The sequence below is a fragment of the Megascapheus bottae genome, chromosome 18 (genome assembly GCF_031878675.1).
Source record: "Megascapheus bottae isolate mThoBot1 chromosome 18, mThoBot2.hap1, whole genome shotgun sequence".
Taxonomy (NCBI): Eukaryota; Metazoa; Chordata; class Mammalia; order Rodentia; family Geomyidae; genus Megascapheus; species Megascapheus bottae.
In genome coordinates, this window is record NC_143526.1 from 15,869,139 (window position 1) to 15,888,709 (window position 19,571).

Below are 19,571 nucleotides of genomic sequence, written 5' to 3' on the forward strand. Positions count from 1 at the left end.
TGGGCTTGGGCTGAGCAATAAATTTCCACAGCGTCAGCGATCCCGCTCTTTTTTCCGGGACGTTCCTCCGTGAAAGAAGTCCCTCGGTTCCGCGTCTCCGTGTCTCCGTCTCGGGTGTGCGGTCTGAGGTCTTCGGGTGGTGCGGAGCGAGGGTAGGCTCCGCATTGCTTCTTTGCCCGGCTCCAAGATGGACGGCAGCGGGGACGGGGGAGGCCGCTCTGGGGGAAGCACGTGGCTTGCCGCAAGCTCGCCTGCTCCCGGGGCTGCTGGGATGGTGGCGGAGTCCCGAGGTCTCCTGGCTGCCGTCGGGCAGGGAGGCCCGCGGAGGCGGGGCCGGGGCCGCGGCCGCCCCTGAGAGGCACCCCGGCGGCGGAGGCGCGGCGGCGGCGGCGACGGCCCAGCCTCTTCTTTCCTCGCACAGCCCAGGCGGCCCCTGCTCGAGGTCCGCGTCGCCATGGCCGCGGTTCCCGAGGTGCTGCAGCAGCAGGAGGAGGACCGCAGCAAGGTGAGGTCCTCCCCTCTTCGTACGGGGTGTCCAGCTTCCCCTCCCCGGGGGGTTCTAACTGCCCGAGGCCCTTGGCAGTAACGGAAGCACCGGATGGACCCCTGCCGACCCCCTGGGCTCGCCCACCTTCCCCCTTTTTTGAGACGCCGCTCCTGGCGGTCTCAGTGAAACCCCGATTCCCTCTGAGGAGAGGGCCAGGCACGTGGGTCCGCAGTAGCCGAGCTAGACGCTCGACCTGTCGTGGACCAATCCTTGAAGGTCCCACACCATGCATTTTAAAGACGTGCAGCACTGGCTCCGTGGTGAGTGGAAGGTGAATTGTTAAAGTCACTTAACATGCAGCAAACGGCACTTGTTTATGGTTTCCAAATTGGCTTCTCTCGCTTTTTTTTTTTTTGCTTGAACTATTGGGGAAATTCCATCCAGTTACCTGTTTTCGTGTCTTGCAACTTCATAGACGCTACTTCATTGCGGGATGTGCGTAATTTTTAGTTGGTGCCTAAATACTTGCTGAAATTCAACTTTTGTCTTAAAAGACCACGCGTTTCTTGAGGTCCAAGATAATTACCGCAATAAACAGGACATTATTGCCAATTAAAGACGCTTGACAGGCCTCCAATCTTTTATTGCCCCTTAAATGTGAATGCTGTTTTGCATAGCATTGAGTTGAGCCACAATTGTGTGGGCAGGATCGTCCACGCCATTTACAACGACAAAAGCTTCAATCTACAACCACTACCAGGCGATAAAAAGAAATTTGGAATGATGTTACACAGCTGGCCCTTTAGGCGTGTCTTGAATGAAGGATTTTTCTTCCACTGAATTCTTGTATACCAAGCAACTAGATTGTTCCAACAAGAGCGTCATTGTTAATAGTTATTGAAATAGAGCCTTGTACAAGGTGGGGTTCTTGATTGAGGTGTTGGGTTTCTTTGGAGCATTCTACCCCAAAATGTAGACTGGGTAAGAATGTTTATTACTGTTTGTGTTTCTATTTTCTGCCTCCTTGGAGCTCTTCAGCTATGTGAAAGATCTTAGTCACCTTAGCTTTTAATTAAAACGGAGTCTTCAAATTACTTCCTCACCACCCTGGATCTTCAGCAAGATTTCAGGATTTTGAAAAGCATGAAAAGCCTGATGTTAGTCGAGGGACGTTCATGTCCATAGTAAAAAAAAGTGGCATTGCTTTATTTTCCTCCTGGTTCTTTTAAGTTAAAGAAGGGATAAGTATATTACTGTGACAGGGATTTTCATTTTGGGCTGCCTCTCCTATGCTAGTACTATTAGAGAATCAGCTCTAGATGCTTTTTTCAGTGAACTGAAGGGAATTTGTGTTATTAGGGTAAATTAGTAACAGGAATCCAAGTGTTTGGACAAACTTACAGTAAAATCTTCATTTTTGTTTTCCAGTCTTGGGGCTTTGAACTCAGCCTGGGCTGTCCTTGAGCTTTTGTTCAAGGCTATCACTCTGCCACTTGAGCCACAGCACCACTTGGTTTATGTGCTACTGAGGAATTGCATCCTAGGCAAGCACTCTTGCCACTATTCTGTCACAATACTTTTTTTTTTTTTTCATCTGTTGATCTTGGGGTTTGAGCTCTGGGGCTGCCTGGTTGTTGTCCCTGAGCTCTTCACTTCAAGGCTACTGTCCCACCCCTTGAGCCATAGTACCACTTCTAATATTCTAGTGGTTAATTGAAGTTCAGTCTCCTGGACTTTAGTGCCTGGGCTGGCTTTGAACTGAGATCCTCAGATGTCAGCTTCCTGAGTAGCTAGGATTAAGGCGTGGGCCACTGCGCCCAGCTACGATACTTGATTTTTTTTTTTTTTTTTTTTTTTTGCCAGTCCTGGTCTTGAGCTCAGGTCCTGAGCATTGTCCTTGGACTTAATCAAGGCTAGGCTCTACCTCTTGAGCCTCAGCACCACTTCTGGCTTTTTTTTTCTGTGTCTGTGGTACAGAGGAATCGAACCCGGGTCTTTGTGCATGCTAGGCAAGCACTCTACCACTAGGCCAAACTCCCTGCCCAATACTTGATTTTTAATCAGTGTTTAAATAATACTTTTTTCCTGTGGTGGGAAGCCAACCATGCTTTATACTTGCTAGTCAGGTGTTCTGCTCTATTATTGAGCTATGTTTAGTTCTTTCTTCTAATCTAGATCAGTTGCATTTTTAAAGTGCTCGGTTGTGTCTATCTCTTGAGAACCAGTTGCCAAATGAGCTCTTTTGGCCCCAGCATTCTGGTAGCCAAGCATAGACTAACTTCTGTCCTCAGTTCATGTAGGCTGGATGCAAGTTCTCAGATGTCTCAGATTTTTTAGCTGATATGGTGGGGATATGGAGATTATTCAGGGCACATCTTGTTTGTAAAAAAAAAAAGTAGATTATCCTTGTCTCTAGTCATTTAGCAACTTGTAGATTTATCAGTCATTTCACTTACTGAAAGTCATTGGCTGGGCATTGTATTTTGTATTTAGTTATCTACTTAAAGATTCAGTCTGTCTTGGTGTGTACAATCTTTTGGGATGAGTTATGCCTGTTTAACTTAGGATAAATGAAGTGTAGTAATAAGTAGTGTTGGAGTCCTCACTGCCTCCTGGGAATTGTGCTAGGTTCTGAAGAGTTTTTAGATTTCTCTGATTGTGAATAGACTGAACTTGTGAACAAAAAAATGAAAAGTTTTTGTCAGCACACACTTGTAATCTGCAGACTCTGTATCAGGTTCCAGCCCTGCCTAGATGACAGACCCTGCCTCGAAAGAAAGGAAATGCTCAGTGCTTTTCTCTGGCACTTGCATGTGCTAGATAACTTTGCTTAGCCTGGTGCCATTTTGAACTGGAGAAACATCTTGCTAAAAAATAATTGGCCATAGTGTCAATTGACCACTGTTAGTGCAGGGACATCGAAGTTTTTTCTACAGTTATAAGACTTTCTTTTTAAATTCAGGAAGTATTGCTTATCAGAACTGCCCACGCCTTAGTTCTGGGCCAGTAACTTGCACACGGTGTCTTATGTGTCCCAATTTTGAGCACAGTACTTAAGCAAGTCATGATGTATCTTATGTTTTTGGTTTCAGGAAGAAATTGCCAGTAGGCTATTGGAATTGGATCCAGTCAAATTCACCCTTATGTGAGAGTCATTGATTTAATTAAACCAACTTTCTAAAATGATGTGTACCTGGGTAGTCTTAGTTTTCCCATTCGTTGCAGGCTTTTTTTCTTCCAGATCCGTGATTAGTAAATTGTTAAAACTTTTTGGTAATTAATTGGAGACGTGAGTTTCACTCTTTCTGTTCTCAACCTCTTGAGTAGGATTATAGGTATAAACTACCAAAACTTTACTTGCCTTTTCTTTTTGAACTGGAAAGGAGGCTGGCTATGCAGAACTTTTTGCTTTTTCTTGAAGTATCGTTAATAAATCTTAATTTGTCTACACTATTTAAGATTTTTCTTGTGAATGATAGGCTTGAACTGGGCAAGGCTTTTGCTCTGTCACTTAGAAGCACAGTGCCACTTGGTTTTTTGCTGGTTAATTGGAGATGAAGTATCTCATAGACTTTCCTGGGTGGTCTGGCTTTGAGCCATCATCCTCAGATCTCAGCTTCCTGGATAGCTAGGATTAAAGGCATAAGCCACCAGTGCCAGGCTGTAATGTGACTAATATTAAGTGCTATTAAAAGCATCTCTGCTTTTTTTCCTTCATTGATTTTTTTAAAAAAAAATACGAAAAAGCTGACATAGAGGGATACAGTTAGGGTCTCAGTTTTTCTAGTATATAAGTACAAAAGAATCATTATGGTAGCTCCAAACATTAAATACAGATGGCTTAAGTAGTAAGTACATGAAGTATTTTGAATTGAAAAATTGGCTTGTTAGAGGCTTCACTGTAAGCTGTCACCCTGCTTTTCTCGTTGGATTTTGCAAGCTAGTTTAAAAAATAGTCATTAGTAATGAATTTGATTTCTTGACAAAAAATTAGTTATTTAAGGTAGTAAATGAAGATAATTGCTTTCTGGTGCCATGTTGAGAGATTTGGCTAGTTTGTGGGCTTGCAACCTTGTGACATGATGATTCAGTTTATCCATTCGCTGAGTGTGCTGCACTGACTTCTTTCCAGGCCTCAGTTCCTGTTCTAGGAACTTGGGGCTATGTAGCTTCCAATTGCCCTGCAGCCTGCAGTGTTCTATTGTGGACTGCTTGTGTGTTGGTAGACTACTGGGAGGATGGTTAGTGTTGGCAGGGATAGGTCTCAATGGGTCCTATCTCACAAAGATGAGTGGTGGAAATCTGATCACTGCCTGCAGCCCATCCATCTAGTTCTGTGTTAAGTTGAAGTCCAAGTTTGTAGTTGTGTTATTTGTGAGGGTAGAGTTGTGATTTCGGGTCTTAAAGACAATCCAGTGGGAGGGAATGATGAGGGTGAATTACCTGTAATAACAACTAGTAAAGTGATTTAGTTCTTATGAGCCAGTGTCAAGTAAGCATTTTTAAAAGTCTGATTCTCTCAAATGACTAATGAAAAAGGAGTAAAACTACATGCTAAAGGTCTGCTTTGCCTGCCACTTCTAATGATATATAAGTGACCATTCTGGGTAAGATTTCCAGTATTGCCCTGAGGTCTGGTGGTTTATTTAAGCAAGTGCTGTGGCACGGGACAGCAGGATGTTTGTTTTGTTGACTAATCATAAAAATAATGCTGAACTTATCATTGTGCTTGGTATTTCCAGAATGGGGGAAAATGCTGACTTAGATCCTAGCATTTTGCAGTATTTTACTTCTTGGTAGTGTCACCTATATCTGAGTGTTAGCTGCCATTTGATGATTGGTGGCCCTGGAATTGGTGATTGGATTTCCAGGTTTTGTTTTTGTGGTTTGTTATGGGGCTTGAACTCAGGCTTGGATGACGTCTCTGAGCCTCAAGGTTAGTGAAGTGGTAGGCTAGTGCTCTACCACTTGAGCCACAGCACCATTTCTGGCTTATTGGTAATAAGTCTCAAGGAATTTCCTGCTCACCTTTCAACTGCGACCCTTAGATCTCAGCCTTTGGAGAAGCTATGATTACAGGCTGGAGCCACCACCAATTGGCCTATACTCTGTCTTGTCTGACCTCAACTGAAGCCTAGAATAGGTGGAGTAGCCACTTTGCCTTAGTCAACAATCAAGCATTGAGATTTGTGTTTTTGAAAGTAGTATTTACCCAACAATAGTATATCTGAAGGAAGGAAGCTTGCTTTTTTTTTGCAGAAATTTATCATAACTGTAGTTAGTTGTCTCTGACCTTGTGATATTTCATGGTAGTTATCAGGAATATCTTTTTTTTTTTTTTTTTTTTTTGGCCAGTCCCGGGCTTGGGCTCAGGGCCTGAGCACTGTCCTTGGGTTTTCTCAAAGCTAGTGCTCTACCATTTGAGCCACAGTACCTGGCTTTTTTCCTATGTATGTGGTACCAAGGAATTGAACTCTGGTCTTCATGCATGCTAAACATTCCACTACCAGGCCAAACTCCCAGGCCTATCAGGAATAGCTTTTGAGGGAAAGATATTTAGGTCAAGAAGTTGAGATTGTTAATTATGCTGTGATCTTGGCTAATAGTTGCTTGAATCATGTTCTGTCCATAACTTTTTGAGACAGTCCATTGTGTAGCTCAGTATAACCTCTTAATTTAGTCTTCCTGCTTCTGTATTTCACATGGTGGAATTACAGGTGTGTTCCACCTTCTTGGAGGAAAGCTGTAACTGTAGCTATACAGGTTTTTTTTTCTACAATTTGACTTTTTTTTCTTAGTCACATAAAGGATTGTTCTTGATCTTGAGTATTTTTATCCTCTTAGCTTGGTTTTCCATGTGGTCTTCTGTTTTAATTAATCTGAGTTGGTGTTTTGTTTTTTTTTGTTCAAACTTACTAGAGCAAAAAGAACGGGGAAATGAAAATTTCAACTTGCTTTAAGGATTAAAAAATTTGCATTGTTTCTAAATTCAGTCAGAAAAACATTCCTGAGTGCATACTTTATTACTACTGTCGGTTTTTTTTTTGTTTTTGTACTGGGCTTGAACTCTGGGCTTACGTGCTGTCCCTGAGCTCTTAAGCTCAAGGGTAGCCCTACTGTTGAGTCACAGCCCCATTTCCCATTTTCTAATGATATTTGGAGATAAAGTCTGGAGTTCTTTGCCATTGTTCTTTGGTTTTATTGAATTTTGGATGTTCTTTGCTACTTCTTTAAGAAGTTTTGTTCCCGTTTAGTAATCTACTGTAAGTATATACTGGAGGAATATAGGGTTAAATGTGTTTCTCATAGTTGCTTTGTTCCCGTGGATTAAACAGGTTTTTCCTAAATCAGAGGACTTCTTTATAAGAGCTCCTCCCATTTGGGGGCAGGTACTTTTTCAGTTGAAATCAGGTTAAAACTAATCATATAATGTATTTCAGCTGAGATCTGTGTCTGTGGACCTGAACATTGATCCCTCACTTCAGATTGACATACCTGATGCACTCAGTGAGCGAGATAAGGTTAAATTTACAGTACACACTAAGGTAAGCCTGCTGGGCAAAGTGCAGCCTGAGTGTCCTGTTTACACAGTGCAAGTCTTCTACCTTTGTTCTTAATTTATACTTAGGGGGCCTGTTAATACCTTTCTGTTAGGTAATTTACTGAGTTTGAAGTAAATTTTCTTGACTTTTGGTACCTTAGCCTGATCTATAATACCTGTTTAGGGGAGAATGTGTTTAGGCTATAATCTTTCTACTTGTTGATTGATCAAAGTAATTGAAATTAATTCACTGGAGTGAAAATGAAACTAAGAACTGTTTCCATGGCAGCAGTAAACTGTAGCCAGGACTTGTTTAAAAAACAAGTGTACTTTTAAATTGGGACTAAGTTCATGCTTTTATTGGATCTTAATGTGATGTTGTATTATGCAGAACTTTCCCATGGTACATCCCAGGAAATTCAAACCACTTAATCAGGTGATATTGTGCTTTCTTTCTTTACAGACCACACTACCCGTGTTTCAGAGCCCAGAGTTTTCTGTTACAAGGCAACATGAAGACTTTGTGTGGTTACATGACACACTTACTGAAACAACAGACTATGCTGGGCTTATTGTGAGTGCATTTTAGAAAAATCAAGTAATTAAGCTATTTTCTTCTATGATCTTTAAGGGGACTTCACTCATTTTTGGTAATGGGTTATGCAAAGTAATTCATGTACTTGTCATTAATGCTGATATAAACATGAATAATGCTAGGGGCCGAGTTTGGCCTAGTGGTAGAGTGCTTGCATTCATGAAGACCCAGGTTTGATTCCTTAGTACCACGTACATAGAAAAAAAGCCAGAAGTGGTGTGGTGCTTGGGTTAGTCCTAGGATAACTCAGCCTTGATGCTGTCCCAGAGCTTTTTTGTTCTGGGTTAGTAGTGTTTCACTTGCAGTATACTTCCACTTCTAGTGGTTAATTGGAGATGATTCTCATAGGCTTTCCTGCCATAACTTGCTTCAAACCTGTCCTCCAGAGACTTGATTACTAGCGTGAGTTACTGAGAACCAGCTGTGTTAGTGCTTCTTTTGTGTGTGTCCTACTGGGACTATTGTCTTTTTTTTTTTTTTGCCTGTCCTGGAGCCTGAACTTTGCCTGAGCACTGACTGTCCTTGGGTTTTCCTTAAGGCTAGCGCTCTACTACTTGAGGCAAAGCATCAGTTCTGGATTTTTTCATTGTATGGGATACTGAGGAATAAAACCCAAAGCATCATACATGCTAGGCAAGCACTGTATCACTAAGCTAAACTCCTGGCACCAGACTGGATTAAAACAAGGTCTTGTGTATACAAACATTAGGTAAAGTGCTTTACCATGGAGATATCCCCAGCCAAAAAGCAAGACTCTTTAGATTATCCATTGTATTAGGAAAAAAAAATGTTTTGAAGACCATTAAGTGTTGAGAAAGAAAATCAGGTTCCAGTGAACTGACAGTTGACTTATACTGGCAAAAGCTGAATGTTTAAACCAGTTAGCATATTACCACTGGAACAATATGGCTTACAAATTAACTACATCTGCTGCAGATTCCTCCTGCTCCTACAAAACCAGACTTTGATGGCCCTCGAGAGAAAATGCAGAAATTGGGAGAAGGGGAAGGGTCTATGACCAAAGAAGAATTTGCCAAGATGAAGCAAGAACTAGAAGCGTAAGTGGTTTTCCTTTGCCTTTACTATTTAACAATTAGAAAAGTGTTCTGTGAATATGAATAAATGGGAAAATTTGACAACTTGTTTTTTTTTTTTTTTAGAACTTTTTCATACTTCAGGCATTTTGTTTTGCCAGTCCTAGCTTGAAGTCTGGGCCTGAGCACTGTCTTCAGGCTTTCTCATGGCTAGAACTCTACTGTTTGAGCCGCAGCACCATTTCCAACTTTTTTGTATGTATGTGGTACCGAGGAACTTGTGTCTTCATGCATGCTAGGCAAGCATTCTACCCTTAAGCCAAAATCCGGGCCCCAATCTTTTTGTTTTTGTGTGCTACTACAGGGGTTTCAACTCAGGGCATCACATTTTGTTTCCTTGCTAACAGCTGGAGCTCTACCACTTTAGCCACTGTTCCATTTTGGGATTTTGGGTGGTTAATTGGAGATCAATTTCATGGATTTTCCCTCTAAAATTGGCTTTGAATCGCAATCTTAATTCACAGTCAGGATTCTGAGTAGCTTTGTTTGCAGGCATGAGGTACTAGTGCCAAATGGATTCTTAAGGAAAGCAAGAGGACCTTTAGAGTTATCAATCTTTTGGAATTAAGGTGCTATATTTCTTAGAGGAAGTACTCAGTGATACTGTCTGCATACATTGCCAATCTGGACCAGCTTACAGGTAAACCACTAAGCAGCTTTCCAGTTTTTTACTATTAGGAAGGAAACTTAATTACCATATTGCCAACAATGCTTACATTTAGACAAATCTATAATACTAATTCCCAAACCTCATTATGTACTGGCTATATGTATCCATTACTATAAAAAGCAAATTTCCTATAGCCACTTAGATATAGCAGGAATGCCATATAGTTTTAGGCTCTGGCTTGATTGGGCTGATACAGTACATTTTCACTTTTCTTAATTCATTCCAGATTCCAAAATAGTAGCTGTCTTTTTTAATGAGATACTAAGTTAAACCCTAAATGTATTTCACATTGGTATGAGCTAACCAGGACTAATTGGTATTGGTCAGATAGTTGAATAATGCCAGATGAATTTTGTGTGTTTGTCTTTTCAGTGAGTATCTAGCTGTCTTTAAGAAGACTGTGTCCTCCCATGAAGTCTTTCTTCAGCGGCTTTCATCTCATCCTATCCTCAGTAAAGATAGAAACTTTCATGTTTTCCTGGAATATGATCAGGATGTAAGATAATTTTATTTCCTTCTCATGGTCCAGTTGAAAGGCATCACTCACAGTACTTTCAAATATACTTTATTCCTTCAGGAAAAACTCATTCTTAGAATTTCAGGATTTAAAAGAATATAGAAACTAAGGCTAGCCAGGCATGGTGGTTCATCTGCAATTAACCACTAGAAAACAGGAAGTGGGGTGTGGCTGCACGGTTAGGGCCTTAGCCTTCAGCCCAGGGACAGTGCCCAGGCCCTGTGTTTAAGCCTCATGACCCAAACAAAAAAGAAAAGAAACTGAAAAGAAAAAAATGAGTAAAGGAAGCGGTTAACATCAATGTGCTTGTAACAACTCCATTACCTCTATCATAACAATGGAAACGGTGGGGAGTTTGGCCTAGTGGTAGAGTGCACAAATACCCTGGTTCCATTCCTCAGTACCACATACATAGAAAAAGTCAGAAATGGTGCTTGGCTCAAGTAGCAAAGTGCTAGCCTTGAGGGAGAAAAAGCCCAAGGACAGGGCTCAGGCCCCAGGACTTGGAATAAATAACTAACAATGGAAAGATTAAAAAAATAAATAGATGTGGACATCTTTTCCAATGCTGTCTCATCTATAGATCCATTATAAAAATGGCCATCCTCCTTCCAAAGACTAGTATTTTCCTATTAATTTTGGTATTGCTAGAATCTTCTATATCATCCTGGATAGTCCCAGGCTTGAGCTTAGAGCCTGAGCAGTGTCCTTTGTATTTCTCAAGGCTAGCACTTGAACCATAGCACCACCTCAAGCTTTTCTGTGTATGTGGTATGGAGGAATTTGAACCTGGGTTTTTGTGCATGCTAGGCAAGCACTCTGCCAGTAGGCCACCTTTACAAACTTAATACATCTTGATCATTGTCACCTTTTATCTTTCTAACCTATTCCTACCCAAATCCTGGTGTTTTCTTTTCTCCCCTCAGTAACAGGGCTTGAATTCAGCCTAGACACTGCGGCTCAAAGTTGCAAGAGTGCCAGTCTTGAGCAAGAGCTCAGTGAGAGCGCCTAGGCTGAGCTCAAGCCACAGCTCCTCTTTGTGATTTTGAGTGGTTAATTAGACATAATAGCCTCAGGGTTCTTTTTTGCATGGGCTGGCTTGTATTGTTTTTTGGGGGGAGGGGGCTGGTTGTGGAGCTCCATATATGATGTCCCTGGGCTCTTTAACTCAAGGCTGGCACTCTACCCCTTGAGCCAGAGCACCATTTCCAGTTTTCTGGTGTTTAATTGGAGTCTCCATGGATTTTGAACTGTGATTCTCCTGTGTACTCTAGGATTACAGATACAAGCCATGGGTGCCCAGGTTTTTTTCTTTTTTTTTTTGGAGATGCGTTTTTTTGTACCACATACTGACCTGCAATTTGTAATAATTATTTCTGGGATTAGTCATTTAGAATGAGATAGCTTATGCTTCATAGATATTTTAGGTTTTGTCGTTAAGACAGCCATTTTCTGTGTCCTTGTTACTAGTAAAATCGATTATTTGGGATTTATTTAGAGCCTACAATCCTAGGAAGCATACAATAACCCTTTTTTGTTTGGAATTTTATTTTCTAGCTAAGTGTTAGGCGGAAAAATACCAAAGAGATGTTTGGTGGCTTTTTTAAAAGTGTTGTGAAAAGTGCTGATGAAGTCCTTTTTTCTGGAGTTAAGGTAAGGCGTTGGCTCTGAGAAAACACATTTGTAGGAATGGTGATTTTTTTTTTTTTATGTCTACTTGGACTGTTTGAAATGGGCTGTTTTCATATACTACTTTATACTTACTTCCTTTGTTCTCTTCGGAGGAGAGAGAATGAATCTATGCATGAGTATTTTGGCTTTTGACCTGTTTCGTAAGGATAGAAATTCAGTTGCATTCTGCAGTATATATAGTGCTTATGAACCATTTGTTTTATTTTCAGGCCTTTCCCCTTTTAACTATGTTGCGTTGTTATCATTATCTGATATTGTAGTTCTCTACAGGATTTAAATAAGTGTAGAACATAGGTGTTGAGTGAGGTGGTGTGGTTGAATGTGAAACTGGTAAATAAAGAGCAGTACTTTACTTCATTCACATAGTCTGAGAATGTGAGTATGTGTATCCGTGTGTTGTATAATTTGATGCTTATTCTAGGCCAATGCCTTTTTTTTTTTTTTTGGCCAGTCCTGGGCTTAAGCTCAGGGCCAGAGGACTATCCTTGGATTTTTCTCAAGGCTAGAACTCTACCACTTGAGCCTCAATACCACTTCTGGCTTTTTCTAAGTATGTAGTACCAAGTGCATGCTAGGCAAGCACTATCACTAGGCCAAACTCCCAGCCCAGCTTTTGTACTTTTTATTTTCTTACTTTTTAGGGTCTTTTGTTGTTTTGTCCTGGGCTTGAGCTTAGAGCCTGAGCACTGTCCTTGGATTTTTTCAAGGTTAGAGCGCTCTCCCACTTGAGCCTCAACACAGCTTCTGGCTCCCCCCCGTGGCTCCCCTCCCATGTATGTGGTCCTGAGGAATCGAACCCCAGTCTTCGTGCATGCTAGGCAAGCACTCTACCACTAGGCCAAATTCCTGGCCCCTACTTTTTAGTTTAGTGTTAGCCTTGTGGCATGAATTGATTCTTGGTGATACCCTTGAACTTTCCTGTTCAAAGATAGGTCTGGCTTTGAACAGCAACCCTCATATTTCAGCTTCCTGAGTGGCTAGTCTTATAGGTGGGAGACATGGGAGTCACTGGAGCCTGGCTATCCACTTTTTTTTTTTTGGGTGGGTGTGGAGGCTTGGGATTCTTAGCTGTCAGCTTCTTTAATAGATTTGAAACACTGGTATCTGGCAAAAATGAGCCAATTCCCCCCTCCCTGCCAGCCATTCCTAGAACTTGAGCTCAGGGCCTGAGAACTGTCCTTGAGCTTCTTTTGTTCAAGGCTAATACTGTACCCACCTGAGCCACAGCACTACTTCAGGCTTTTGTGTTTATGTGGTACTGAGCAATCAGTCTTGGGCTTGAATTTGGTCTCTGGTCTCTGTCCCTGTGCTTTTTGTGCTTAAAGCTGGTGCTTTTATCATTTGAGTAATAGCTCCCCTTTGCCTTTTGTGTAGCGCAGGGTAATTGTTTATTTTGGAAACAGCTATCCTTAAAACTTACCAACCTCTGTTGAAATTTTCTTATGTTTAGGAGGTTGATGACTTCTTTGAGCAAGAAAAGAACTTCCTCATTAACTATTACAACAGAATCAAGGATTCCTGTACTAAAGCAGACAAAATGACCAGATCTCATAAAAGTAAATACCTCTTTTCTCTCTTGCCACCTTGAAGGCTTTTGCTAATCTTGCTTTTCTTGTATTTAAAAGTTGGGCCGTGCTTGTTTCTCTAGATGTTGCTGATGACTATATCCACACTGCTGCCTGCTTGCATAGCCTGGCCTTAGAAGAGCCCACAGTCATCAAAAAGTAAGATTTTGTTAGAATAACATTTCCCCAGCCTTCCAATGGTTTACGATTGAACAGTATAATTAAAAGTAGTTCTTGAGTATTATCTGTGTCTTCAGTTCTGCACTGAAGCACAAGCATGGCAGGTATCTCCCTGTCCCCAATTCTTACCCTTTATACACAAGATCCTTCTGGAACAGTAAAGTGTAGTAGCTTCATTATAATTTTTCCATCCTGGGCATTTCTGCAGGTGGGTATATCTGACTTGAGGAATGATCTTTAAACTACAATATTCTGTGTTTTCAGGTATCTGTTGAAGGTTGCTGAACTATTTGAAAAACTTAGGGTAAGGGTTTTTTTTTTTCATCTTCATACTTATTTTGGTATCTTTGAGTGAATGGATGGTGACTTTAAATTTTTTAAAAACAGAAAGTAGAGGGACGAGTCTCATCAGATGAAGATTTAAAGCTGACAGAGCTCCTACGATACTACATGCTAAACATAGAGGCTGCAAAGGTAAGGGTAGGGAATTGTTTAAGCAACATATCAGTGCGAGACCATCATGCCCTGAGCAGAATTTAATGCTAGACTTTCCCTTTTTTTAAGACCTTCTTTAGATTTTACTTTAAATTTATTTTCTGGCTTAAGAGATTATTTAAAATTTTTCACAGTGGGCTGAGAACATGGTAACTGATGGTAAGTGCTTGCTTAGCATGTATGAAGCCCTGGGTTTAATTTTTTTAGTAGCCTGTAAACGGAAAAAGCCATAAGTGGCACTGTAGATTCTTTGGCAGAGAGAGTTAACCTTGAGCAAAAGAAGCCCAAGGACAGTGCCTAGGCCCCGAGTTCAAGCCCCAGGACTGACAGAAACACAATTTTTCACAAAGTGTCACACAAAAAACATAACTAAAAAAGTAAAATATACTTAACTGACAGGTTTATTATTATTTGGCCCATCCTGGGGCCTGAACTCTTGAGTTTCTTGGACTTTCTCAAGGCTAGAATTAGGCTACCACTTGAAAGACAGCACCATTCCTGCCCTTCTCTTTGTATGTAGTCTCAAGGAATGGAACCTGTGCTAACTAAGCAAGCACTCTACCACTAGGCCAAACATCCAGCTCAACAGTTTTGTTCACCTTATGCAAGTTTGTGTGTGTGTGTGTCAGTGTGTCAGTGTCAGCCTAGCTGCTTGCTGTCTCTGGCTCTTCAGTTCAAGGCTTTAGCTGTACCACTTGAGCTATACCACCTCTTTTGGTTTGCTGATATTTAATTAAGGATAAGAGTGCCACAGATTATACTGCCTGGGCTGCCTTTGAATTGCAAATCTCAGGTCTCAGCCTCCTGAGATTAAATCTGTTAAGTCACCAGTGCCTGGCTATCTAGTTCAGTTTTTAAGAACTTGCATCACCAATTTTATGCAGACTCCAACATTTAGATTGGATCCCAGGGAAGGTTTTTGGGAATGGACTGTGCAGGATAGGTTCTTATGTCCACATTTTTCAGTTGAGTCATTTAGAAAAATTTCCACAAAACATCTGGTCCACAATCCAGAATTTAAGCAGACAATTAATATCCCATGTACAAATAACACGCCAATTTATTTTTTTTCCTCAGTAGAGTAGGAGCTGAACTCACAACTTTTGTGCATACCAGGGCAAATATGCTCCCCCCACCATTGGCACTAGATTGACTTTAAATGTTGGCTGTTACTATTTTGTTATCTAGAGATTTTTATGTTTGTACTGTTAATTTTCTTAGGATCTCTTATACAGGCGAACTAAAGCCCTCATTGACTATGAGAACTCAAACAAAGCTTTGGATAAGGCTCGATTAAAAAGCAAAGATGTCAAGTTGGCTGAGGCACATCAGCAGGAATGCTGCCAGAAATTTGAACAACTCTCTGAATCTGCAAAAGAAGGTTGAATATTTTTGTGTATTTAAATTTTAATTTGAGAGACTGGATTATATTCATGGCATTTTTTGGTGGGGGTTGGGGCAGTTTTGCCTTGAACTCAGGGCCTGGGCACTGTTTTGGGGCTAGTGTTCTACCACGTGAGTCACAGTACCACCCGTGACTGTGCGTGTGATACTGAAGAATTGACCCAGAGCTTTGTGATGCTAGGCAAGCATTCTACCACTATGTAACTCTTGGATCTGTCTTTACTATTTATGGGTGTGCAGCTCCTGGGGCTTGAACTTAGGACCTTGTTGCTATCCTTGATATTTTCAGTTTGAGGCTTGTGCTCTACCATTTTACTTGAACCACAACTTCATGTTGGCTTTTTGGTGGATTCTTAATTGGAGATTAAAGTCTCATGGACTTTCTACTCTAGTAATGGAGTTAACCATTTCTTCAAGGAGTCTTTATTTTTTTAATCTCTCTTTAAATGAGACAGGGTCTTGCTTTGTGTCCCAGGTTGGCTTGAACTTGCAACCTTTTTATTGCAGACATGGGCCACTTACCCTTTCTTTTTCTGTATTTGGGTTTTGTTTGGTGCAGTGCCTCGTTTGATGTCAGACACAGTATTTATACCTGGGCAATTACTATTGAAATACTACTAATCTGTCCCTATAGATGAACTATTGGACATAGTATAGTATTCTTTCCATTGAATGTGAAAATACACACTTAAATTTTACAGTGATTTCAGCTAGTTTGGATATGTGCCTGGCGCTTGAACTCTAGTATTTTGCTTGGGCTTTCTCAAGGCTAGCACTACTACCACGTGAGCCACAGCACCATTTTTAGCTTTTTCTTTGTGTGTGGTACCAAGGAATTGAACCTAGGGCATGCTAGTCAAGCACTTACTGTACCACTACCAGTGCCCAGGAGACTCATCTCCAATTAACCACTAGAAAACAGGAAGTGGGGCTGTGGCCCAGGGGTTGGGTGGTAGGTATTTTAGGGTTTATTGTTCTAAAGCCATTGGTAATATTATGACTAAACCCCTGCCTCCCAATTCTGCATCTAATGTGTCCCACTGGTGACTCAGGAAAGCTCTGACTACTAGGATGTTTCAGTGTGTTTATAGGTTCACTTTTCCTCCCTAAACAAATTTTTTTTTCTCATCATAGAACTAATAAATTTCAAGCGGAAGAGAGTAGCAGCATTTAGAAAGAATCTAATTGAAATGTCTGAACTGGAAATAAAGCACGCCAGAGTAAGTGTTTAAATTAAGTGAACTTTCTAAGGTACCTTAATTTTGGTGGCTGAGGTAGGGTTTTTATTTTTTTATTTATGGTTGGGGTAATGTATAAAGAAGTTAGTTACATTTGTCAGGTAGTTGGGTACATTACTTCTTGCACATTTATACCCATGTTTTTGCCCAGTTTTCCTCCCCCCACTACCGTGAGGTTGGGTTTTAATTTCCTAATTTGTTGTTCTAGTGTTAGATAGATGGGAATTTCCATTTACCTTATGTTTTTCATCCATTATAGTATTTAGTGTGCAGGAACAGTCAGTGGAAGTCTTTTCTACTGCAAACCAAAACATCCGTATTGCCTTAATACAGTGCATTCTTGTTTGAAGTTCCCCTGCTTCTCTTGCCCTCCCCACCCTCTACTATGGCTTGCATTCAGAGCCTTCTACTTAGCTTTCTCTCACCTTTACTCTTTCACATAAGCCACACCTCCATCTCTGCTTATTTAGAATTCTGGTCTGGCTTTCATTCACTATCTTCCATCTCACTTATGAGTAGCTAGGGATTAGGAGCGGAGCAGGTGCCTACTTGCCCTTGTTTACTCATAGGCCATTTTTCTAAAGTATCTGCTCTAGTAACTTGGGGTTTTTCAGGGGAAACCTGTATTTGAGGCACCTAGGATACAAAGCAAGAGATTGTCTCAAAAGCAGGAAAGTTAGCTAGTATTTTTGAGTGTTTATTGTGATGGTGATTGTGTGCCTGTATTTGAGGCACCTAGGATACAAAGCAAGAGATTGTCTCAAAAGCAGGAAAGTTAGCTAGTATTTTTGAGTGTTTATTGTGATGGTGATTGTGCGCGCATGTATCTGTGTTTACATGTATGTGTGCATGTACAAGTACATGGTTGCCTTTGGGAGAAATTTGTTGAACCTCCATCTGGATATTCAATACATGTCTTAAAGTACAGGAGTCTATTTGAGTATATGTAAATACATGTTTCTATACATATACTAGGTGCTTTTGTCTAGAGTACTTTTGGGTGGGATTTTATGATAAGAGTTGAGTCATAATAAGGACTTGAGTTTGTGCTTTTCCACCAAAAAAGATATTTCATGTTTTCTCACTTAATCAGGGTCAACTTCCTGTCAGTTTGAATGTAACCATTTGAGACTAGCATTTTATTTTATGAGAGTAGTAGTAATTTGTAGCCATAAATTACTGGGCATTTAAAGTTTTCTGTATATCTTGGTGTTTCAATCTCACCCATAACTTACTGCCAGCAAGTTTTTGGTCTTTTCGTAGGTCTTCAGCTGGGCCTTGCAGAAGTGGCATGATTATGCTGGGCTAGAGGTGCTGGAGTAGTGCCTACTCTCCTTACAGCAATTGCATTCCACCACCTCAGAGAGGAACTCTGGCTAAACTGGGAAGGGATAGAGTTAAGATTTAATTGGGATTTAGTAAGGGATGTCCTAACCTTTTAGATTTCTCATACCATGAGAAAAGCTGTGTCAGTGATTTCGTATTTCATTCTTGAGTATATTTAGATTATAGAGCAGGTTTACCTTGAATTTGATATTTGGTTTATTTGTTGATTTTCTTTCCCCCCCAGAACAATGTCTCCCTCCTGCAGAGCTGCATTGACTTATTCAAGAACAACTGATCTGCCTTGCTCTTAAGGAAGGAAACAAATGTGAAAGCCAGCATCACTTGCACTTAAATCATTACCACAGAAGATTAATAGCTTTGACTTTAGTTTAAAATTGTGAATAAATAATTTTTGATTTCTAAAAATCTTTAACACTTAACCATGTTGGTTTAAACATTTTCATTGCATGCTACTTGGACTGAATATAACTAAACTTTCCCTCTTGGCATTTGATACCTCAAAGTGGTCAGGATCTAAATACTGGATTCGCCTACTGTCATCTTCAGTTGTTGAGAAAAGGTGTAAGGAGACATGTGCCTTCTGAAAACAAATAGAAGCAATCATGTGGCCCATGTCTGTCTCACCCTTCTGGCCCTTACACACATTCCAACCCTTAATTTGGCATTTGCTTCCTGTTAACATCATGATTCTTTAGTCTTCTCAAATGTTATTGCAGCAAGGGCAAGTTCTTGTTTGTCTTCACCTTAGGAAGCTCCAGTTTTGTGGTTAGCTCATAAACATTTAAATGTGGGGTAGTATTTAGGGCTGTGCACATTAATAGAACATGGCCTGCTTTGAAAGCTGGTTTGCACAGGAATAAGATGAGCTTCCTCTGGGAGTAGCATGCATGTTTGGGCTTTATTTTTTTCCTTTTTCCTCTTTTTTTTCTTTTTTTACAAAGCATATAATAAAATAATAAATCCTGATATTGTATGGAGTTTTCTTATAGAAAATGGGGCAGGAGTATGTGTCCTAAATAACTAAGCCAATAAGAGCATTGGCTATGTTGAGGGTTTGATTGTCTTCTATCTCTTACCAGTTTTTAGATGTAGTAGCCTGAATTTGCTTGCTTTGTTCATGTGGGGAATTTCTATCTGTTCTTACGTATGTATCTGACATGTGAAGGTAATTTGGAACTAGCTAAAGTCATTCTATCCAAACCTTTAGTTTTGTAACCAGTGACTAGGATCAAATACCTGAAAGGTAAGCTCTGTCCTGGCCTCATGATCTCGAGAGCCCTTCCCAGAGTATAATAACTAGTATCATACCACATAAAATATATTAAGGATGTTTGTTCTGCACTTGATTGTGTAGAATGCTGCAGGTTTGGGATTTAGACTTGGCTAGTGATCCTCCAGGAAAACCCATGTGGACAGTTCCTATGGATTTGTTGGCCTATTTACAAAGGGTTCCAGAAGTAAAGGGGAGGATTAAATTGGCAATAATCCATAGTCCTGGCCACTGAGCTGGGAAAGTTAGTTTATGATGCTCACAATTGCAAGTCACACTTTGCATATTTTTCTTTCAGAAAACTATATTGCACAAGACCTATTGTTAGAATCCTATTTATAGAATGCGTGGGGGCGGTAATTTTTAGTGGTGGTGGTAGCCAACCATCTGTCCTTGCCCTTACTATTGGTTGTATACTGTAGGGTTTGAGGTAGTGGCTAGGCAGAAATAAATACCTTGTGCCATCAGCTTTCTGC

The 19,571-nt window shown here is 40.7% G+C and overlaps 1 protein-coding gene and 1 non-coding gene across 2 annotated transcripts; both read left to right on the forward strand.

Moving 5' to 3' along the window:
- Positions 1-67: 67 nt before the first annotated feature.
- On the forward strand, positions 68-18,791 carry Snx5 (sorting nexin 5). Its single transcript, XM_090351952.1, has 14 exons — positions 68-152; positions 422-505; positions 6,928-7,032; positions 7,492-7,602; positions 8,560-8,681; positions 9,760-9,883; positions 11,462-11,557; positions 13,047-13,152; positions 13,245-13,320; positions 13,606-13,645; positions 13,729-13,815; positions 15,058-15,217; positions 16,375-16,460; positions 18,049-18,791. Exons 2-14 carry the CDS (start codon positions 455-457, stop codon positions 18,097-18,099), a joined length of 1,215 nt encoding a protein of 404 aa, XP_090208078.1. The 5' UTR covers positions 68-152; positions 422-454; the 3' UTR covers positions 18,100-18,791.
- LOC150050162 (small nucleolar RNA SNORD17) lies at positions 4,562-4,797 on the forward strand. Its single transcript, XR_016538751.1, has one exon. It is a non-coding gene; the product is annotated as a small nucleolar RNA SNORD17 (small nucleolar RNA).
- Positions 18,792-19,571: the final 780 nt, after the last annotated feature.